General features: G+C 41.3%; 1 protein-coding gene across 5 annotated transcripts in view; it reads left to right on the forward strand.

Moving 5' to 3' along the window:
- FAT3 (FAT atypical cadherin 3) overlaps window positions 1–21,661 on the forward strand; it is a 451,200-nt gene that overhangs the window by 273,998 nt on the left and 155,541 nt on the right. For all 5 annotated transcript variants that reach the window (XM_075198718.1, XM_075198719.1, XM_075198721.1 and 2 more), the window contains exon 5: window positions 5,270–5,331. In XM_075198718.1, coding sequence (XP_075054819.1) covers window positions 5,270–5,331 — 62 coding nt within the window. The remainder of the gene's footprint in view (window positions 1–5,269; window positions 5,332–21,661) is intronic.

Here is a 21,661-nt window from a genome sequence, read left to right on the forward strand (position 1 = left end):
AAGTTGGAAAAACAAAGAGACCCTGAGCACTGTTTTTCCATTAATCTAAATATTCGCTGCAGCTTCATAGTCATTGGGATTAAATTTATATATATATATATATATATATATATATATATATATATATATATATATGTACCGTATAGCTTTACAGGTAGTAAAACAATACTGGGTAATACATAAACAGAGAAGTAAGAAGGCCCTGCTCGCAATTTTACAACTCTGGAATTAAGAGGTGTAAATTAATTTTATGAATTTTTTTTTTTTTTGCATACGTTCTTACATCAAATAGCATGTAGCCATAGTGTACTCAGACCCGTATTCAAATGGAAAAATTTCTAGAGATCTGCTTGTACTTGAATCTGTGCGGATGTGCATGTCAGTTGCGTTAATGAATTCGTTCATTAAGGAAAGTAAAGGAAAAAAAAAAGTAAGTAACTTTGCACCTTGACAAAACCATGTTGCACTAGTGGGGGTGGTAAATTTAAAATGTGAGGACAGATTTATAGTTGGGATAGTGCATGTCCTAGATCAACTTTAAATTTCAGTGTAAGAATAAAGCTATCAAGTATTTGTGTGCTACATGAAAAAACAGCCAGTGTTTAGCTTATGTGCAAAATAATCACCTAATATCCACCCCTTGGATTGTAACATGGTTTTGTCCAGGAGGAAACTTACTCATTTTTATTTTTTTTTGCCTTACTTTCCTTAATGAATCAGATATAGATCTGAATGTTTTTTGATATTGTAAAATACTTCAACCTCTGCAAGTTACTGAATAATAAACAGGATTGTTATTGTAGTTGTGGTGTGTTTTTGTTGTGAGCTTACTTACAGGATGGTCCAAAAATCCATCCATTTTTATACCTACCATTGCGGACACCCAGTGGTGTAACTACCGCCACCACAGGAGGTGCCGCGGTAGTTACGGTTTGCGGAGCCGAAGGGGGTGGTGGAGGCTTCACTGTCCATGCGCTAACCCCCTCACAGTATCAGAAAAACAGATCAGGGTTGTCTAGCTGGGGGTCCAAATTTTACCCATAATTTTGGCATAGAGCACGGCTATGCTGTGTCCACCCCTGGCCACACACATGGTCTGCCCAAAGCATACCCAAACTGTACAAGGGCACATCCCTGTTTAGTACGCCACAACCCTTTCCAATCATTCAAAACCGTTGAACTCTTGGCAGAAATGCAACGTACATCCAGGTTCCATCTGACTTCTCAACTCATTGTTGTGAGCACTGAGAGACAGACGGATAAAATTGCATGAAAGCTCACACACATTTTAGTCATGCTCTACTAACGTGTTTTCAATTCTGTTTTCACGCCTTGTGCTTTCACCGATATAAAGTATTTTACTGGTTGGGCGAGTTACACACGAGAAGTAGGACGTGCTGCATTGAAAAAGTATAAACGCAGAGTTAACATTTTAGAACACAGTAGTGGGAACCAGCCTATAAGAAACCATTCATCCTATTTTTTTGCACCTTTTCAGGTGTTAGCGGATAAAAAAACCACACAGACAGCGGATAAGGGTGATCGGTCCCTGGATGAATAGTTGGGAAGTAAAGCTTATCTTGGGGTGTAGATAGAGACTTACTTTGTACAGTAGAAATGCAGGCAGCTTTGTAACAAGTGAAATACCAATCTTGCAATCCAAGGGCCTGATTCATTAAGGATCTTAACTTAAGAAACTTCTTATTTAAGTCTCCTGGACAAAACCATGTTACAATGCAAGGGGTGCAAATTAGCATTTTGTTTTGCACATAAGTTAAATACTGACTGTTTTTTCATGTAGCACACAAATACTTGATAGCTTATTTGTACACTGAAATTTAAAGTTGATATTTGTGTGCTACATGAAAAAACAGTCAGTATTTAACTTATGTGCAAAACAGAATACTAATTTGCACCCCTTGCATTGTAACATGGTTTTGTCCAGGAGACTTAAATAAGAAGTTTCTTAAGTTAAGATCCTTAATGAATCAGGCCCCAAATGACTAAATATATTGATGGATACAATGCATTATCCATTGAGCGCACACAGTTCCCTTTTTCTGCCAACAATGAGTTTTGAAAGCGCAGATAAAACTGATACTTTGATATAAATAATCAGATTTTCTGATATATATATATATATATATATATATATATATATATATATTTCTATTGATCGGCAACCTCTGCAGGAGACAACTGAAATGATAGATAGTGTTTCAATGTATTCCTCATGAGAGGTGATCATAGGGAAGATTGGCCGGGGTGTGAATAAATGTAAGAGATATCACACTGGAATTGTATGGGGAAGATGAATAATGAATCAGCCGGGAGAGAAACAAAACGGAGGGGGTGAGGGGCAACCTCACACTTCAGGGGCCACACGTGCAGCCTTCTAACCGTCAAAAGGGCCGCACATCACCCTTAGAAGTGAAAACAATACATTTAATCAAATAAAGAGACACCTAGCTGTAATAACATATCAGCTGGCATTTCTGTCTGACATCAGAGCGTGAAGGACCTAGTCATGGCTCCGGAGGGCCCCCTGTGGCCCTTCACTGAGAGCTATGCCTCATGCCTTCTACCATCCATATTATCAATCAGCTCCATAGCCAGGGGATTGTAATGTTTCAGAAAGTGGATAAGTAATTCTTTAGTTGAAGTGGAGGAGAATCTAAGGGTGTCATTCCATGAGCCGCGACGTTCCTCAGAACATCGCGGCTGCGCATTTTTACTCCATTTATATGGTAAAAATATCTGCTCATATTTGCTCGCACCTCTATGGGGCGCGAGCAAAAAAATGAGGAATATTTGTGAGAGAAAAAAAATCTGCGAGAGGTGTCCCGCGGCCGTTGCTGGAGAATTGAATCTCCTTCAAAGTGAGGGTTGGAGTCCTTCCACCTGTTAAATCGTTCCCTATTTTCATCACTACAGTGTATTACTTGTTTGTATGTGGGTCATTTACAGAACTTTTTAAGCTGCATCTGACCACACACAGATTAGCCAGACATGTTGTGGGCTATGCCAGTATGCATGAGCCTATAACATGCTTCCCAAAATTTGACAATCCGGTATCGGGACAGAAGGCGTGACTACATTACTGTGGGTTCATGGATATCGCTAGGCTACCCGGTACTCTCAATGTATAAAAAACAAAAGAGGAATAGATCTAGCGCTTTTTCTTAAACGTTAAAGAACCTAGTGATCTCATATCAATATGTCAATGACAGTAATAAAACGCTAAAAAATAATTCTTATACACAGAAATAAAATAAAATATCAAAGAGTCAGACTTAACAAATCCACTGATCGAAGGCATCGTCTGATTCAAATACTAATTAAGCATCGGGTGTTCTCCCCGTAGATTCTCCAGACACAATCCCTGCGTGTGTACGTTAATACTTAATTTCCCATTATCCACACGATCACAGTTTTCCAGAGTATATCCTCTCCATATGAGACCTGGTTTTCTCATATACTCCAAATGATATAATGATGCAGAAGAGAGAGAGAAATAGAATCCCATAGTGTAATTCTACATCTGAGTCAAATGAAACCACATTTATTAAATGTTAAAAACACATAGGTAAGGAAACTCTGTGTGTGCATATACTTGTACCAGATGACAAATAGGTAAAGAGAATCCAAACATTAAGCAGACCACACCCGGGCTGCCGTCTCAATGGGCTTCTCCTCGAGCAATACTTCGCAGGTTTACCTGCTCCATACCAACGCGTTTCAGCTTAAAGAAGTCTTTGCCATGGGCACCATTACCTCCCAAATTTCTCACCCATGGGACAAAGCTATCTCGATCGGGATGGCGGGACAGAGCCCCTAAATTCATCATCATCATCATCATTTATTTATATAGCGCCAGCAGATTCAGTAGAGCTTTACAATTGGGAACAAACATTAATAAGACAATACTGGGTAATACATACAGACAGAGCGGTAAGAGGACCCTGCTCACAAGCTTACAATCTATAGGACAATGGGAGTTTTAAACACAAGGGCATGTGCTACATCATTTTACACAATGAACCAGCTAGAATGCAAGGGTAAAAGTATTGAGTGTGCTGTGTGTGTGGCAATGTTGGTCAGAGGGTTGTTGTCTTGTGTTAGCTGTGTAGAAGGTGGTAATAGGGTAATCTAGGGAAATTAAGATGGTGGTTGAGGAATATCATAACCTTGCCTGAAGAGTTGGGTTTTCAGAGAACGCTTGAAGGTTTGAAGACTAGAGGAAAGTCTTACTGTGCGAGGGAGGGAATTCCACAAAGTGGGTGCAGCCCGGAAAAAATCCTGTAACCGAGAATGGGAGGATGTGATGAGAGTGGAAGAGAGACGCAGATCTTGTGCAGAACGGAGAGATATTTTGAGACAAGTGAGGAGATGTATGTCGGTGCAGTTTTGTTGATGGCCTTGTATGTTAGTAGAAGTATTTTATATTGTATTTTTTTGAAATACAGGCAGCCAATGTAGAGACTTACAGAGTGGCTCAGCAGAGGAAGAACAGTTTGCAGGGAAAATCAGTCTAGCCGCTGCGTGCAAAATAGATTGTAGGGGTTCAAGTCTGACTTTGGGAAGACCAGTAAGGAGGGAATTGCAATAGTCAATGCGGGAGATGATGAGTGCATGAATTAATGTTTTTGCGGTGTCTTGTGTCAGATATGTGCGTATTCTGGAAATGTTCTTTAGGTGTATGTAACATGATTCAGATATAAAGTTGATGTGGGGAATAAACGACAGTTGTGAATCAAGGATTACACCTAGGCAACGAGCTTGCGGGTTGGGATTTATGGTCATGTAAATCGGGACAGTTGGACGGTATGCTACCAATATATTAGGAACCAGTGACGTGACTCAGTGTTGTCATTGTTTTTTAGTGAATTGATTGGCTGTATTCTCATTAAATAAATATTGTATCAGCCCACAAAATTGAGGCCTGCATCATGTCTGTTTTTGTCAGTGGAAAATTTGGGAGCCCCTATAACACTTGAAATATATCTTTAAAATGATGTTTAAGTGTAGGAACGGTACTCTGCATTCGAAGGCAGCTCTGTATTTCACACCGCTTTCCAAACACTATACAGACACTGAATAATTTAACGGGGCAGCATCTTCTCTCACATGAATGATGGAAATTAGGCTGTGCATTGATCTGAGAGGCTTAGAGTTTGGTATTAATACAGCCACAAATGACTTAACAAAGTTTACGATACTTTGCCAGATGATTTGCAAATCAAATGATGTCTTCTGTGCTTTCATCTAGGTCTCATCACCACAACATCAAGGAAGTTGGATCGAGAGCAACAAGCAGAGCATTTTCTTGAGGTAAAATTTTGGCTACAAGAGTTTATTTTTAAGCTTTGTCGTTTATATTGTACTGAATGCAATTGTAGTGAAATGTTTTTTTCATTCAAAGGGGGATATTCAATGGGTTATGTCTCAGGCGATGTCCAGGCTGACATTCCCGCTAATTGTTGCTCGTTCCCCTTAGAGGTGCACAGAAATATGAGCGGAGATCTTTTACCGTAATAGGGGGCATTGTGTGTAGCCGCACATAGCCATAGGCAAACCGAGGGGGTTTCCTAGTACCTGGAAACCCCCTCCAAGCCACTTCACATGGCTCTGCTTAAAAAGGGAGAGCTGCGTGCACCTAACAGTAGTCCATGCAGCATTTCCCATGTACATTATGGGGATAGGAAGAGTTGGAGAGCAGCCAATCACTGTCTAAAATTATAGCCACGCCCCCCATGCATGCTGGTCACGTCCACTGGCGGCGTGGGGTGGAAACCCACCTCTACAAATCCTGCGTTTGCCCCTGATAGCGGTGACGTCTGGAGGTAGATTGCATTCAATTGAATCTACCCCTAAAAGGTTTTAACATAGTGCTATATTTAACCTAATAATAGACTTTTTGGGGTATATTTACTAAACTGCGGGTTTGAAAAAGTGGAGATGTTGCCTATAGCAACCAATCAGATTCTAGCTGTCACTTTGTAGAATGTACTAAATAAATGACAGCTAGAATCTGATTGGTTGCTATAGGCAACATCTCCACTTTTTCAAACCCGCAGTTTAGTAAATCTAGCCCTTTGTGTCTTTTAAATTTCAGAAAAAGATTATCTTATAAATGTGTTCTATTAATATTTATTAAACCGTGCATTAAAAATGTAGGAGAAGCAGACTTGCTTTATAATCTGTTATATATGGTAATCATTGTCAAGGCGATTTGCACGTCTTTAATTTCTATTGTATTGTCATGCAATGTAATTAATTGGTACAATATCGGTTTCACTAGGGAATATCCTTTATTGGTTGTTTTTTTTTCTTTTCTCGGCATGACTTTCCCATTTCATGCAGATTACTGACGGATACTGTGTTGCTGTGTGATTTGTCAGACATGCATTTAGTAAGGATTTTCCTCTTTCGCTTTGTATAAATTCAGGGGTTTTGAAATCAGTGTTTCTGTGTTTGAACAATAAGTCTGGGTACACATTACAAGTTTTCACCCGATTTTCTTGCCAATCACATGATAAACGACCGATCACTTCGGTATCACATTAGTCTGTATGCTTCAACGATGGACGATTAGCACATCGTATTGTTTGATTTGATTTTAAAAATGGAGTAAAAATCTCTATAAACAATGGAACGATCCTGGACATATTCTGTTAATGTTATTGCAAGGGGTGAAATTTACTGTATTGTGTACCCAGCCTAAGGTCTGAGTCGTTTGTCGTTTGTCCTTTCACAAAACTGATCATTATGAGCTCATGTAATTGTATAAAATTAAATTGTGTTGCTAGATTCATTGTGCACGTCTCGCGCTGTAATAGGAAAGGAATGCGTTGAAGATCAAAGAGTAAATAGAAACCCCTTGAAATGCAATATAAACCATAATCTCATCTGTGGATGCCATGTTTATTAAAAAAATAAGTGAAAATACACTAATTAAGTTGGGTTTAACTTATACTTGCCAACTCCCCCTCCGGGTAGGTCTCCCGGACTCACGGGAGAGCGGGCAAGTATCCTGCATACTGGAATTTACTTTGCAAAATGAAGCAATTTGCGGTGAACCGCGCCATTTTGTTCCCGTGCTATGTGACAAAAAGACGTTTTAGTTGCGGGGGTGGCACCCCGCCCCTCCCGCCCTCCAACCACGTCCCCTGCAGGTATGGTTTAACTTTACTAAAAAATGTTTAAAAAACATTTGGGTACAATGTGTACTCAATGCCTATACATATGAGGTAGCCAATAGAGGGACTGAACCAAGTTAATGAGAATGCGGCCTATCGATTCACATGGAACCGGAGACTTCACTGAGTAGCCATTTTGCCGGCTGAACCAGTTTACCTGAGAATGCAGCCTGGTAATTCATAAGGAGCTAATGGCGGCATTGAGGCACGAGCAAACATTTTATGGAACTAATATTCATGAGAATACAGAAATATCCCTGTCTGCTCACATGGAGCCAGTGACATCACTGAGTCACTGGCAGCCATTTTGTGAGCTCAACTAATGATCAGTTCCTATTGATTTGATTGGCTGCATTCACATCAGTGTTGGTCCAGCCCATTAAATGACTGCGTTGGATTAGTTTCATAGCAATTATAGCCCAGTAGAACAGTCCTCTGTTATCTTACGTAAACTAGTGACCGCTGGTTTAAAAGAAGGCTCTCATCTTACCAACAGTTATGTATATCAGCTGCCCACTGTACTTCTAATATAAAAAGTCACTGTCTATGGGATATAACCTTTTATATCTTGATTTTTATAGAATAGCCACAAAAAAAAACAGCTTCATCATTTCACATGAGGCAGTAAAAATAGTGCAATTGTATACTTCATAAACTCGAGGATGCTGCTGTAAACCTCATAACCCGCTCTCTATAGATACTTCAGATATTCAAGTGTCTCTTCAGAGCTTTTCAGTCGTGTATTCCAAGCAGAAAGGCTCATTAAAAATGAATTAGTTACACTGGCAGTGTGTATGAAAAGGAACTATTCCCAACAAAGTAGACCACTACTAACTATTTATAGGGGAGGCGGAGGACTGCATTCCTATAAAGAGTTCCCTGACCTGCAGACGGTAATAATGGCTCACACCAAGAGCAGTGTTTGTTTATAAATGAGATGTGTTGCAGAATATCAGTAATGATCTGTCAGGAGTTATTAGTGCATATCTCTAGACTGATTAGTAAACTCTTAGAGGTATATATACTAAACTGTGGGTTTGGAAAAGTGAAGATGTTGCCTATAGCAACCAATCAGATTCTATTTATTATTTGTTTCGTACATTCTACAAAATGACAGCTAGAATCTGATTGGTTGCTATAGGCAACATCTCCACTTTTTCAAACCCGCAGTTTAGTAAATATACCCCTTAATCTCAGGGTCGGCTTTACACAATTGGAACCTTTGGTGCCTCCAATTCACCGTTAGACGGAACATTCCGTAGCTTTGTCAGAACTGTCCAGGTTTTACCATGAAGTCGGACTAATTTATGTTACAAGTGCATGTTTGCAGCCTGAATGCAGTTCAAAAAAGTGATGTCACCCATCAGAGGCTGTGGCGTTTCTGGTAAGCTGGAGGCCACATATCAGCTTTGTAGGATGGCATCTGGCCCACGGGCCAGCAGTTGTATAGCCCTGCCCTCACTCATCACCATAATCTTCACATACTTGCCAACTCTCCCGGAATGTCTGGGAGACTCCCGCAATTCGGGTAGGTCTCCGGGACTCCTGGAAGATCAGGCAAGTATCCCTCATATGGCAACTTTCTCCTCAAAATGACGCGCTTTGCGGTGACTCGCGTAACTTTGGCCCCACCCACGACAAAAACGGCATTTTGTTGCGGGGGCGGGGCCAAAATGACACGATTCACCGCCCCCTCCCGCTCTCCAACCACGCCCCCTGCCCAGGATCTCCCGGAATTAAGTTTCCAAAAGTTGGCAAGTTTGACCTTATATCAGTCATGTTCCTCAGGGTTATTACCCCATTCCACCCAGCTGAATTTCCCCTCCTCAGTTCATCTAACATAGGTTGATTTTTCTCATTACGTCAGTTCATTTTTCTTTGCTGAAGAAATAATAATAAAAGAATGACTGAAATAAGAGTTGAGCAGGGAAAACGCCATTGGTCTGAGTCATTAAGGAAAGTAAGGCAAATAAAGGAGTAAATGTTCTCTGGAACAAACCATGTTACAATGCAAGGGGTGCAAATTATTTTATTATTCTGCACATAAGTTAAATATTCTCTGTTTTTTCATGTAGCACACAAATACGTGATAGCTGAAATTTAAAGTTGATCTAGGACATGCCCTCCCCCAACTATAAATCTGTCCCCACATTTTAACTTTACCTCCCCCTCCAATGCAACATGGTTTTGCCCAGGTGCAAAGTCACTCCTTTTATATGCTTAATGACTCAGACCCCATGTCTCTGAGTGTTCCAAAAACAATAGCGATGCTGTGAGAAAGTGAAATGTTACTGCTTCACCCATAGCAAGTCTTACATTTTTTTCAATACATAGTGATATGATCCACTCCTTCCATGGTCAGAACGTTGGACATGGACCATCTCTTACCACCACCGACACCCAGATAAATACAACTTACTCCGCCGGCTAATGCTGCTACACTCACACATTCAAATTAACATCACAAGCTGCCTCCAATAGATATTACCCTGTTCTGTCTGCCATATGTATCTCCCGATTTGAGAAGAAAACGACAAGAATATACACAGACTTACCTGATCAGCGACTGTCCACATATCCGATCCTAGCAGAACACTGACAGGAACTTCTTCCGAATGCACAGGTGTCCGCCAGTAGTGTCTGACGTCAGTGCGCCCTCAATGAATTATTATTTAAAGCGGCACTGTCTGGACCACGCAGGTTAACTGTTAAGAGAGGGGTCCAGACATTGCCGCTTTAAATAAAAATTCATTGAGGGCGCACTGACGTCAGACACTACTGCCGGACACCTAAAGAAGACCCTCCTGTCAGTGCTTTGCTAGGATCGGATATCTGGACAGTCGCTGATCAGGTAAGTCTGTGTATATTCTTGTAGTTTTCCTCTAAAATCGGTTTTCTTCTGTAGGTGTCCTCAGCGTCGGATTTATCAGCATCGGCAACGCTCACCCCACCCGTATATCCTGCTCCTTGCGTTCTGCCTGCCGCTTCCCTGGCTCTTTCCCACCTCTGCTCATCCACCTGCCCAATGCAATCTTCCGACCCCCGCTCCTACAGCCCAAAGTGCTCAAATTATCTAGCAAAGAAACAATCCGGCATATTACCGCCGGTACATCGCAGCTACCCCCATCCCTGTTTTCGAAGCACGGCCCTTCCTGTTTCTACCTCTGTGGTGTTTTCAGTGTTCTGAGAGGACCTCGTTCCTCACGTGCTTGGCCTAACTACTTCCATATTGTGTGAACTCAAGTAAATGAAACGCAAAAGTAAAAAACGTCAATTCGCTGTGAACTACACTGTTTAATAATAGCAAAGATATAATCGAAGAGAGGAACATGAATCAATAAGAATATATAGAGTAGGTAGATTGAGCAGCTAACATGATGGCTCCTGTGAGGCCACCAATTTGCTTTGTGGGATTATGTTGTCATTGGACTCGGTTACATGAGGATTTAGATGAGAATCTAGAATACTGGCAAGGTTATGAAATATTCCACTCGGAGGAGCAGGTGCAATAAAAATACAGAACGGGGGTTTATCAAGGAATTAAAATCCCATTGCTCCTGTGATCGTTATCTGGTTTAGCGCGACTCTTAAATCTGACATCACGCTGATCAATCCGTGCCTGTGACAGCGTAGATTACCCTGCAGCATGTTTTATCAACTGTATTATATAGAGCCTTAGGTTGGCTCTACTTATTTCTCCCAAGTGTGAGACTGTTATTTTAAAGGGAAAATCTATCTATATAATTATCTTTAGTTTTAATAAAAGTTCAGTGAAACATACGAACATGCTGTAACCGGCATCCTATTTATTTGCATGTTTCTGCATTTATCAATATATCTGAAATCAGCAGTTAAAACAAAGTATTGACAATAGACTCTAATAATGTATAACTCCCAACGGTCTGGTTTCCGGGACAACACTGAGTGGGCGTGGTCACTCCTGGACAGGTCAGGTTGGAATGTACCACAGTCCTACCTCCCAACACTGATGCGTTTCAAAGCGGGACAGTGGACTAAAGGGGGCGTGTCTGCATCATTACGGAGGCGTGTCTATGGCATCATGGGGGCGTGCCTGCTTCATGGAGGAGTGAAGCCGTGTTTCGGGCTTCGATCCCCGATGTGCCTTCCACAGTGGAACACAATCAATTCCTGTTCCTGTGTGACATATGGGTGGAGGAAGACACATACCTCCCAAATTGGCCAAAAGCGGGACAGCGCTGTCCTGATCGAGATGGCGGGACAGAGACCTCAAACTGGGACTGTCCCACCTAAATCGGGACAGTTGGAAGGTATGCACTGTGCCTGGGGGAGTGCCAAGTACTTCTGCAGACACCCCCCACTATGCAGAGTGCTGGTGAATGAAGCACACCCTCCAACAGTCCGGAGAGTCGGGACAAAAGTCCTGGCTGCTGGACAGCGGGGCAGTTCCTTAAAACCGGGACAGTCCCATCTAAAACGGGATAATTGGGACATATGCTAATTGAGAGATACCCAAATTGGCCAAGTTATTATAAGAAGCAACAGATTGTTTCCTTGGCTTTAACAGAGCTTTAGCAGGCACTATCTTGGTACAGAGCATTTCTCAGACATGCTATTATATTGAGCACATAGGAGGTATGCGCTGAAAGTGGATGAATCTGAAAATATTTTATAAAAATGTGTTTGATGGAACCATAAACTAAGTCTTTAGAATGTAAAATAACCCTTTTTACCTTTTTTCCCCCAATTTTAGTCCCTATTTTTTCCATGCCTCCATAGGAAGATATGATCATATATTTTAATGTCTAATGCTGACATGAGAGCCTTGGTTTTGCACCCACTTAGTGTCATTGGGACAGCTTTTATTACAGGGGGTCATTCTCTGTGCTTAACTGCTTTTTGTACATTGGATGAACCTAGCCTCTGATCATCATCATCATCATCATTTATTTATATAGCGCCACTATTACCGCGGCGCTGTACAGAGAACTCACATCAGTCCCTGCCGCAATGGAGCTTACAGTCTAAATTCCTTAACACACACACACAGAAACACAGACTAGGGTCAATTTAATAGCAGCCAATTAACCTACTAGTATGTTTTTGGAGTGTGGGAGGAAACTGGAGCACCTGGAGGAAACCCACACAAACACGGGGAGAACAAACAAACTCTACACAGATAAGGCCATGGTCGGGATTCAAACTCATGACCCCAGTGCTGAGAGGCAGAAGTGCTAACCACTGAGCCACCATGCCACCTCAGAGAAGTCAAATCCTGTGTGTCAGCACATATATCAGGGACTTTCTCCCTTCTCTGTGCCAACCAGACTATTTAAATAATCCTGTCCCTTTAAATATAATCTAATTTTTTCCTTACAGCGCAAAATTGAGCGCTTGAGCGTATTCCACACTCAATAAGGAATGCCCCTGTAATATTTTGACATCTAAAACCTTTTAATATGATGAACTGAACATACAACAACAGCTAGAAAACAAAACTGGAATACTTCAGCAAACAGCACATGAATCTTTTTAAGATGATATTTATTTTTTTTTAAAATTAGACCTGACAGTGGTCTCCTCTTGTACAGTGGGCTTTCTAAGACTTGTTCCTGAAATTCAATTAGCAGTCCTGACATCAGAGTGATCTTTAGAAACTAACTTTTGGCAACAGTGTATGTGTGACATAATGGTATCCAGTAGAGGGAGAGCGGACATAAACCAGACCGCAATGGGATTATCTTCACAAGAGGCGTCATGCAGTTGAGCAGATTGAAAGAAAAAGAAAATATACTGTATTCTCTCCGTCTGTCTTTTTACAATGAAACATAAAGACTGAAGTTGAAATAAATGGGCAAACAGTAGAAAATCTTCTATTTAGATTCTGTAAAGCTGTATAGGATATTGAGATTTATATGATATTCTTATTTAAGTCTTATTATTGTAAAGCCTCTCAGACTAAACATGTTTAGAAATCTTTTGTTTTGCAGTTAATGCCCCTAGGGTTGTACCAAGCACCAGAATTTCTGTTTGTCTCAAAACTTTGGCTCGGAAACTTCTACTAGTTATAGTAGTACAGCAGCAGCTTTTTGAGTACACCCTATGAGGATGTGTCCTTGTGGACCAATAGGAAGCACTTGTCCTCCCACTCACACCGATCTCAGCGGCTATTTTATGGTGAATGATAATCATTATCATCATCAGCAGCAGCTAGTTATATAGCGCCACTAACTCCGCAGCGCTGTACAGAGAACTTACCCACTGCCCCATTGGAGCTTGCAGTCTAATTCCCTAACGTACACACAGACAGACAGAGAGAGACTAAGGTCAATTTGATAGCAGCCAATTAACCTACTAGTATGTTTTTAGAGTGTGGGAGGAAACTGGAGCACCCGAAGGAAACCCACGCAAACATGGGGAGAACATACAAACTCCACACAGATATGCCATGGTCATTTTCTTGTTTAAAGTACAGAAATGGAAGAGCCCCAAGCCTCAGCTTGTAGTCCCAAGAGGAAAGAGCAGGTCAGTGGAAATTTAATGAGTAACTGGGACTACTGCTTTAAGAACAGTGACCGACACTGAGATGTGCTTAAGACCTTGGTTCGAATCCCAGTGACAGCTCCTTGTGTCCTTCAACTAGTAGACCTGTTTTTTTGGGGGGTATTCTCACTAATTCTAGATTGTAAGCTCAACCAGGCAGGTAACCTGTGCCTGACAAATTGCGTGTAGGGGACCACAATAAATTAGCAAGCAGTTATAAATGTGTCTTGTCGCCCTATTGAGCCGAGCTTGCAAATACTAGGCGCGAAGGTTGTCCTACCGCTCTGAGGTCGTGTTTCAATGTAATGAACAGTGGAAATGAACATTGTTGATATAACCTCTTGTCAACACTTCCTTTATATGCTGAGAAATGTGATATTTCCTCGTTCCCTTAATTTTCATCTAGCACTGTGGTGCGACTACAAATCCTCCCCACTGAAGTTCTGTAGAAGGAAGGGAATGTTAATAAAAGCTCATTTCATGATTTCTAACGAGGATTGGGAAGCCAGGAGAAGGCATGAATATGTATGAGTGCTTTGATTCAATGTATTCCCCAAGAGCGCTTTGATGTTCTGTTTAAAAAGACTTCACCTCCAAAAAGTTGCAGAATCCGCAGCCTATCAGACAGATTACCCAAACAATACATTTCTGAGCTGCTGGAGAAAAGTAATCATGAATAACATACACAGTCTGTTTTATAGCCTTATTAAGGTTTGTAAGGGTATAGAAATTCCCTTTAGTTTATTCCAGATCTATCTTGTGTTGATCCAGAGAAGGATAAATATAGGTCTTTTGTCTGACATAATAATACATAATGCATTGTATAAACTGCTGTTAATAATATATGTATGTCTGTTGTCGCTTATTATCTGAAGATATCACTTCTGTATTCATTTTAACTCTTATAAGCAATGTCGTGCCTTCTACGCTGCTTTCTTACACATATAAAAATGTCCTTGGATTTCCTTGACCCCTATAAAAGCGCTTGGCTCGCCGATTTTATACGGCCCTTAAATTAAATGTAAACTGCGGTGTGTGAGTACGTATGGAAACAGCACACTGGAACAGATATTCCCAAAATCCAGTGCTGCTAAGAGTTTGCAGTTTCCTATTGGTGCGCAGGGACACACCCCTGTCTAGCACAGCTATTTGGTTGGTTAATACTATTTAACCATGTAACTGGGAACAGAGGAAAACCTGTTTTAGTGTGCAAACTTTAATGAGGGCTGGCAGAGCTTACTAGGCAGTAGATATACCCCTCTACGAGCCACACTCCCTAAGATATTAGCCATGTTTCCCCCAGTGTGATGGGAGGAGGGGGGCAATGGATGATGCACAGACCCACCTTTGGAAAGGCTGGTTTAGAGGACAACTCACCAAGCGTTAAATAGATTTTATTAACTTGTCTTCCACCCATTTAGGTGTAATACCCACTTCTTGTATATTACAGTTATTGGACAGTGATGTATTTGGAAGTTAGGTGAGGTGGGAGCAAAATCTTACTGGCACGTCATTAAACTGGGACCGATTTTAGCCCATCGCCGTCCCCAAAAGACGGACTGCTCCCCTTTCAGATTTCCTGTAGCCTCATCACCATAATAATGGATACTAAATAATAACCATAAGACAGAAATGCCTGGAGTCAGGACTGGATTCACCAATAGACACAGTAGTTTTTTGTGAATGGGAAGAAGATGAAGGAGCCTACAGTAGTGTGCCTGCATTCTATGATGATAAATCCAGTACAACAATATAATAAACAATAGGAACTGCAACTGACATTGCCATGTAAAGTGGATAGTAACAGTATCAATTATATATGCAGTTTAAAGTTTTTTACCAATTTATTCGATGAGGAATAAAGTCAAACTAAAATTAGATTTCCTGTTGTGAAATATTATGGGGTTTATTTATCAAGACCCAGGTGTTTTAAAGACTAGAAATTCCTCGGCCACCCAATTTATCATAAAAATGTCACTGGGGCGACGCACAGCTCCCCGGTGACACTGGCAACAGTAAGAGGAGTCTTGCCGTCCTCCAGGCAAGTCTAGGGTCCCTCTGTGCACTCTGGGTCACACCTGTGCGCTGGATTCCAACTCCACATTCAATTAGTAAAAAAAAATGAAATCATAACATTATTGACAACAAAAATTAAAAAAATATAAAAAAATAAAAGTTTATTAGAAAACGGAAAAATGCTTTAATGTAATAATAAAGCATTTTATTTTCCACTGCTGACCATTACTAACAGCATCCTTTTTACCTATTAATAAATAAACCCCTATATCTCTTAAGTGTTATCTATACCATTAGTTAACAAATTAATTTTTATGCTTTCTAATTAAGTTCATCATCATTCGTTTATTGATATAGCGCCACCAATCCCGCATCGGTGTATAGTAAATACAGTTTTTTTTGTCGTTTAGGTCGTTCTCTGCCCCATTGGAGCTTACAATCTAAATTCCTTAACACACACTAGTGTTAATTTTGTCAGCAGCCAATTAACAATCCAGTATGTTTTTGGAGGGTTGATGGAAACTGGAGCACGCGGAGGAAACCCACGCACACACGGGGAGAACATGCAAACTCCACACAGATAAGGCCATGGTCGGGAATTGAACTCATGACCCCAGTGCCATCATAGAATGTGGGGTTTTTTCTATTTCCTAACATTCTATTCTGAGCTTATTCAGCAGATCCTGCTTTGCATATCACTGATACTTTATGTTATATTAACATTTTAACTTTTCTTTAGCTTTTTTATTGTGGAGCAGGGACCTGGCGATTTACAGAAATGGCTATGGGAAATATCATGTCTTTTTATGCCTTTTCCTGCACCTGTCAGGCTGCATTAGGCTTTGCTTTGCCTTACAGTGTGCATCTGCAAGTTGATAAGATTTGGATTGTTCTTTGGAGACTCCAGTCGTGTGAGCGTAAATTGCTTTAAGGCAGGGCCTAATGCATGTTAACGTATAACGTTCGCCATACCAGATGAGCTCGGGACACATGCTGTGCGCTTGCAATGTTTATAGCCATGTTCATGGACTGTTACACAGAAGGAACGATACAAGCCAAGACTCCCACCGTGAGAGTTTATTAACATGTCATATTGATACAGTTGAGGCAGAATATTCAAAAGTCAGATATAGTTATTAGATCGCGTCTCGTCAGACCCCAGAACCGCGTACGGAGGTGTTGCCCATTCAGATGTTATATACTTCTGTTTGTTCTCTGATCTCTGATGGAATTTCACTGTTTATGGGGAACACAAAAGCCACAGAGTGAAATACCAGCTGCTATGAAACGGTTATACACTACAAACAAATCCATTTCGAAGGATGTTGTGAATATCAGCTCCCAGACAAGAATATTGGCAGATGGGAGAACGATAAAACTTGTGCTGGTAAATACCAAATGCTAATTTTTCTAAAAACATGGTTTTGCATCCATTGCAGGCTCATGCTTCTGATAATTGTCTGTACTAATCTGCAGCCATTAGCAGATTTTAATTAATAGGAACTGCAGAGAGACATTGGCGTTGATGCATAGTAAAGAGGAAAACAGGGTAAGAATGGTAAAAAAAGATTTGAGCTGGGAGGAAACAAAGAATGAAATCTTACTGTAAAGGAAATCGGGAATAAGATTGGATTGGATAGGAAATTTGTCAGGAATTTTCGATATCATTGTATTGATTGCAATACCAACATGTTCAATGTGACCCTAATTCTCTTCTTAAAAGGGAAATTTGAGGCTGAGGCTAATTTTTACTCCTAGGGCTAGATTTACTAAGCTGCGGGTTTGTAAAAGTGGGGATGTTGCCTATAGCAACCAATCAGATTCTAGCTGTCATTTTGTAGAATGTACTAAATAAATGAAAGGCTTAGTAAATCTAGCCTCTAATCTTTATTGCCAGCATGCATGACAACCATGCAGTTCCTAAAATAGTCGCCCTGTCAGCAAATATAATAGATGATTCTCCTGGTTTCAGAGCCTGGATAATTTTCAGTAAACTAGGCTGGGCAGGGTTATCAGAGAGAATCTCACTCGACAAGCATTTTCCTCGTCCCATAGTCACCACCTCCGCTCAGCTCTATCTCACTGCCACCAACACCACAGTCTATCAAGCCCCCTTACTTGGTGCCCCCCTTGTCGCCAGCCTCTGCTTTACCCCTCACATCCAGTCTCTCTTTTTGTCCTGTCACCTCCACCTCTGAAATATTGCTAGAGTAGACCCTTTTCTTACCCATGCAACCAAACTTCTTATGCATGCTCTCATCATCTCCTCCCTCGACTACTGCAACCTCCTCCTATCTGGCATTCCCCTCAGCCATCTATCCCTGCTTCAATCTGTCCTAAATGCTGTGGCAAGACAGATCTTCCTCTCTCGTAGCTCCACATACCACTCTGGAGATCGATACACTGTCTACTCATATCCTTAGGAATCCAAGTCAAATTACTCACCATCACCTTTGAAGCATACTTGCCTATATTTTCGATTTCCCCCTGGAAGATCAGAATGGAAGGGCCGATTGTGGGGGCGTGTGGCAACGTCATTTACATATTCACAGCCCCGTCCCCTCTCTGCACAAGGACATAATTCGAAGGAGGGTGGTGTCCTCCCCCAGGATAACTCTCTCGAAATTCAGGAGTTTCACAGACATTCCTGGAGTATAGACAAATATGCTACTTAGACCTCAACAACATCATCCCTTAAAACATCTCAAACGTCTTCTCGAAAATACTCTCCCTCACGCTCTCCTTGACCTACCTCTGACCTGCGCCTCATCTACTGTCTGATAACCAACTCTCACTCCCGCCTGCAAGACTTCTCCCATGCTGCTCCCCACCTGTGGAATTCACTACCACCCCCGATCAGACTCTCCCCTAGCACTACGTAGGCCCACCTCTAGAACAATTGTTCTAAAAGATTTTCATTAATATTTGGCCAAGGGGAGCAGTTTGTCGATGATAGTTCATTTTATTTAGGGTAAAAAAGCAGTATGATAGTTTACTTTATTTATCTGCATATTTGCCGTGCTGTTTATATAGGAAACATCCTGTTGCTTCACTGAATTTAGTAAAAAAAAATAAAAAATTATAATTGTGGTATGCGGTACCCCGCATCCTGGTGTGAGGTAGCAGCTGAGTTACAATGCACTGTTATCTGTGTGCAGAGTAGGCGGGTGTAGGGACATCCTCCAACTCCAGGGGGAGCTCTCGCAAGATTCTATTTGTCATTTATATTTTCTTACATGTTCCTGGTTTGTGATATGACCTATGCTAGTTCTAAGCTAGTAATTAATTAGCAGCCTCCTGAGGCTCATTGTCAACCCTGTCCTCCTCCTTTCTGATTTGTCCATCATAGTATTTAAGGCAGTGAGGACTGGGCCTCACTGCTGGTTATAGTTCCTGCTCTGTGCATACTTATCTGCTCCCTGCTCTGTTCCCCTTCTCTGCCTTTGGATTGATCTTACCGTGTATGACCTTGGACGATGTACTGAACTCTGCTGTATTGCCTGTGACCCCGACCTCTGCCTGTTACCTGGATTCGTTGTTTGCCACCAGCCCTGACCTTTTGCCTGGACTACACCACCGCTGCCCGCTGTACCCCTTGACCTCGGCCCGTTTGGACTTTGCTATTCTTCCACCTGGCCCTCGCCTGCGCTGCGGTAGGGTTATAAACTTGTACTACTTTGAGCTTAAGATCTGGGGGCATCTGAGTACCTGTGAGCACGTTCTCTACGGGAAAGGCGGCTGCTATTAGGTGAAGACCTCTGTGACCTGTTCTACAAGTTTATGACACTTGCCGTCAGCCCTAACAGTATGTTCTTCCTATATGGTGTCTAATGCTTCAAAACTAGAAACCAATGAAAGATTGGATGACTAAGGATCCATGTTAAAGGCACTTTAAAATCTAATATGTTCTGCCTAATATAATTAATTGAGTCTTGTACAAAGGAAAGTGTACACTAGACATAGATTAATGATGTACCTTTGTGCAGACTATTATCAAACCTAAGGAGTTTGTGTATTTCCCTGCTCTGTCATATTTCCGTGCTTCTGGACCCTGGCTATGCCCCCATGTGACATAAAACTCCGCCTCCCAGGATGTTGTGCACACCCCTTCCCACCAGGCCACACCCCAAGCTGTTGTATTGCAAGCAGATTAACTCACATCAAGAAGACTGACAGGAGGGATCTAGGAAAAGATACAGGATTATTATCATCATCATCGCCATTTATTTATATAGCGCCACTAATACCGCAGCGCTGTACAGAGAACTCACTCACATCAGTCCCTGCCCCATCGGAGCTTAAAGACTAAATTCCTTAACATACATACAGACAGTGAGAGACTAGGGTCAATTTTGATAGCAGCCAATTAACCTACTAGTATGTTTTTGGAGTGTGGGAGAAAACCAGAGCACCCGGAGAAAACCAACGCAAGCACAGGGAGAACATACAAACTCTACATAGATAAGGCCATGGTTGGGAATCGAACTCTTGACCACAGTGCTGTGAGGCAGAAGTGCTAACCACTGAGCCACTGTGCTGCCATAAATAACTTATTGTCTGCAAACCCGGGGAGAACATACAAACTCCTCACAGATAAGGCCATGGTGTGGAATTGAACTCATGACACCAGCGCTGTGAGGCAGAAGTGCTAACCACTAGGCCACTATGTGATTAGTTGATAGAGACAAGAAAAGAAAGCATTACAGTCTGCAGGCAGACTTGGTATCTCCACGGAAAATAATTAAGATCATTTAATAAGTGAACTATTATACAATTATCTCTAAATATTTCTATCAGATGAATACAGAGAACAAATAAAAAAATTTGAGTTAGAGTGTACATAACGGTAATGATGGCACACAGCTATTTTCTTGTGTCTTTAAAGAGTATTCCTGCCCTCCAGCCCTCCGCTGTTTTACTTTGACTTTCCGTACACCACAATTTATCTGCAAAATCTGCTTGTTTCATAAAACCTCAGCATCGGCTATGAAGAAAACCTTTAGTTCATTGCAGTAAAATACACCTCTCATAACAAATTGAACATTTATCCTACACGTACATCTTTTTTTTTTTTTTTATGTAGACATGACAGGTGCATAATGCATTCGTAGCCCCTCTGATTGACAGATTTGACGGGGTGCTGAAATTTTTATTCCAGAAACCCATTGCTTTCTTTCAATATACACTGTGTGAGCTTTATGCATATTCAGATTAGACTATATAGCTGTCAGTGCCAGATTAACTTTAGTATTTGCAATTGACAGATGCCTCATCAACCATACTGCGGCTCGCTGTGCCATCATTTATGGGGTACTTACCTCTGCGGTGACCAATTAGAGGTTGGGCGCCGCACCTGTTCCTCTCTACATGTCAGCTTGGCACATCTCCTGTGTCTTATAGAGGCTTGTGCCAAGTTCTGCGGTGAAGCCACTTTGTGAAAGGTCTAAGCAGTGCGGAACTGTGCACATACTGCGAAAATTAATAATATAGCTTTATGCTCAATGCATTTGATAAAGTGTTAGTTAGCTCAGCTGAAACATTTATCCATCCAGATATCAAATGTCGGTTTGATATCAAATGTCGGTTTGATATCAAATGTCATATTTTTTTGTACATGTAACATCAGCTAACACTTTGCTAACTGCTTTTAAAGTTCCTTTCATTTGTCTGCCACGTGTAAAAATACAAACGGGTTAATTAGCGCAACAGTGAGGCTCCATGACTCCTCTGTTGTTCAGATGGAGCAGAGTTTATTGCATACACAGTCCACCGTTGCACATGAAACATTTTCCATTTATCAACACAGATAAGCTCATCACTGATTTCTTAGCCGATAGCACAGATCCGTCACATCATTCTTTGCTATAGCGCACCCTTTAGTACAATAAATTCCGCTCCATCTGTATTAGGTGGCAGACAGGTCA

The sequence above is a fragment of the Mixophyes fleayi genome, chromosome 2 (assembly GCF_038048845.1).
Source record: "Mixophyes fleayi isolate aMixFle1 chromosome 2, aMixFle1.hap1, whole genome shotgun sequence".
NCBI lineage: Eukaryota > Metazoa > Chordata > Amphibia > Anura > Limnodynastidae > Mixophyes > Mixophyes fleayi.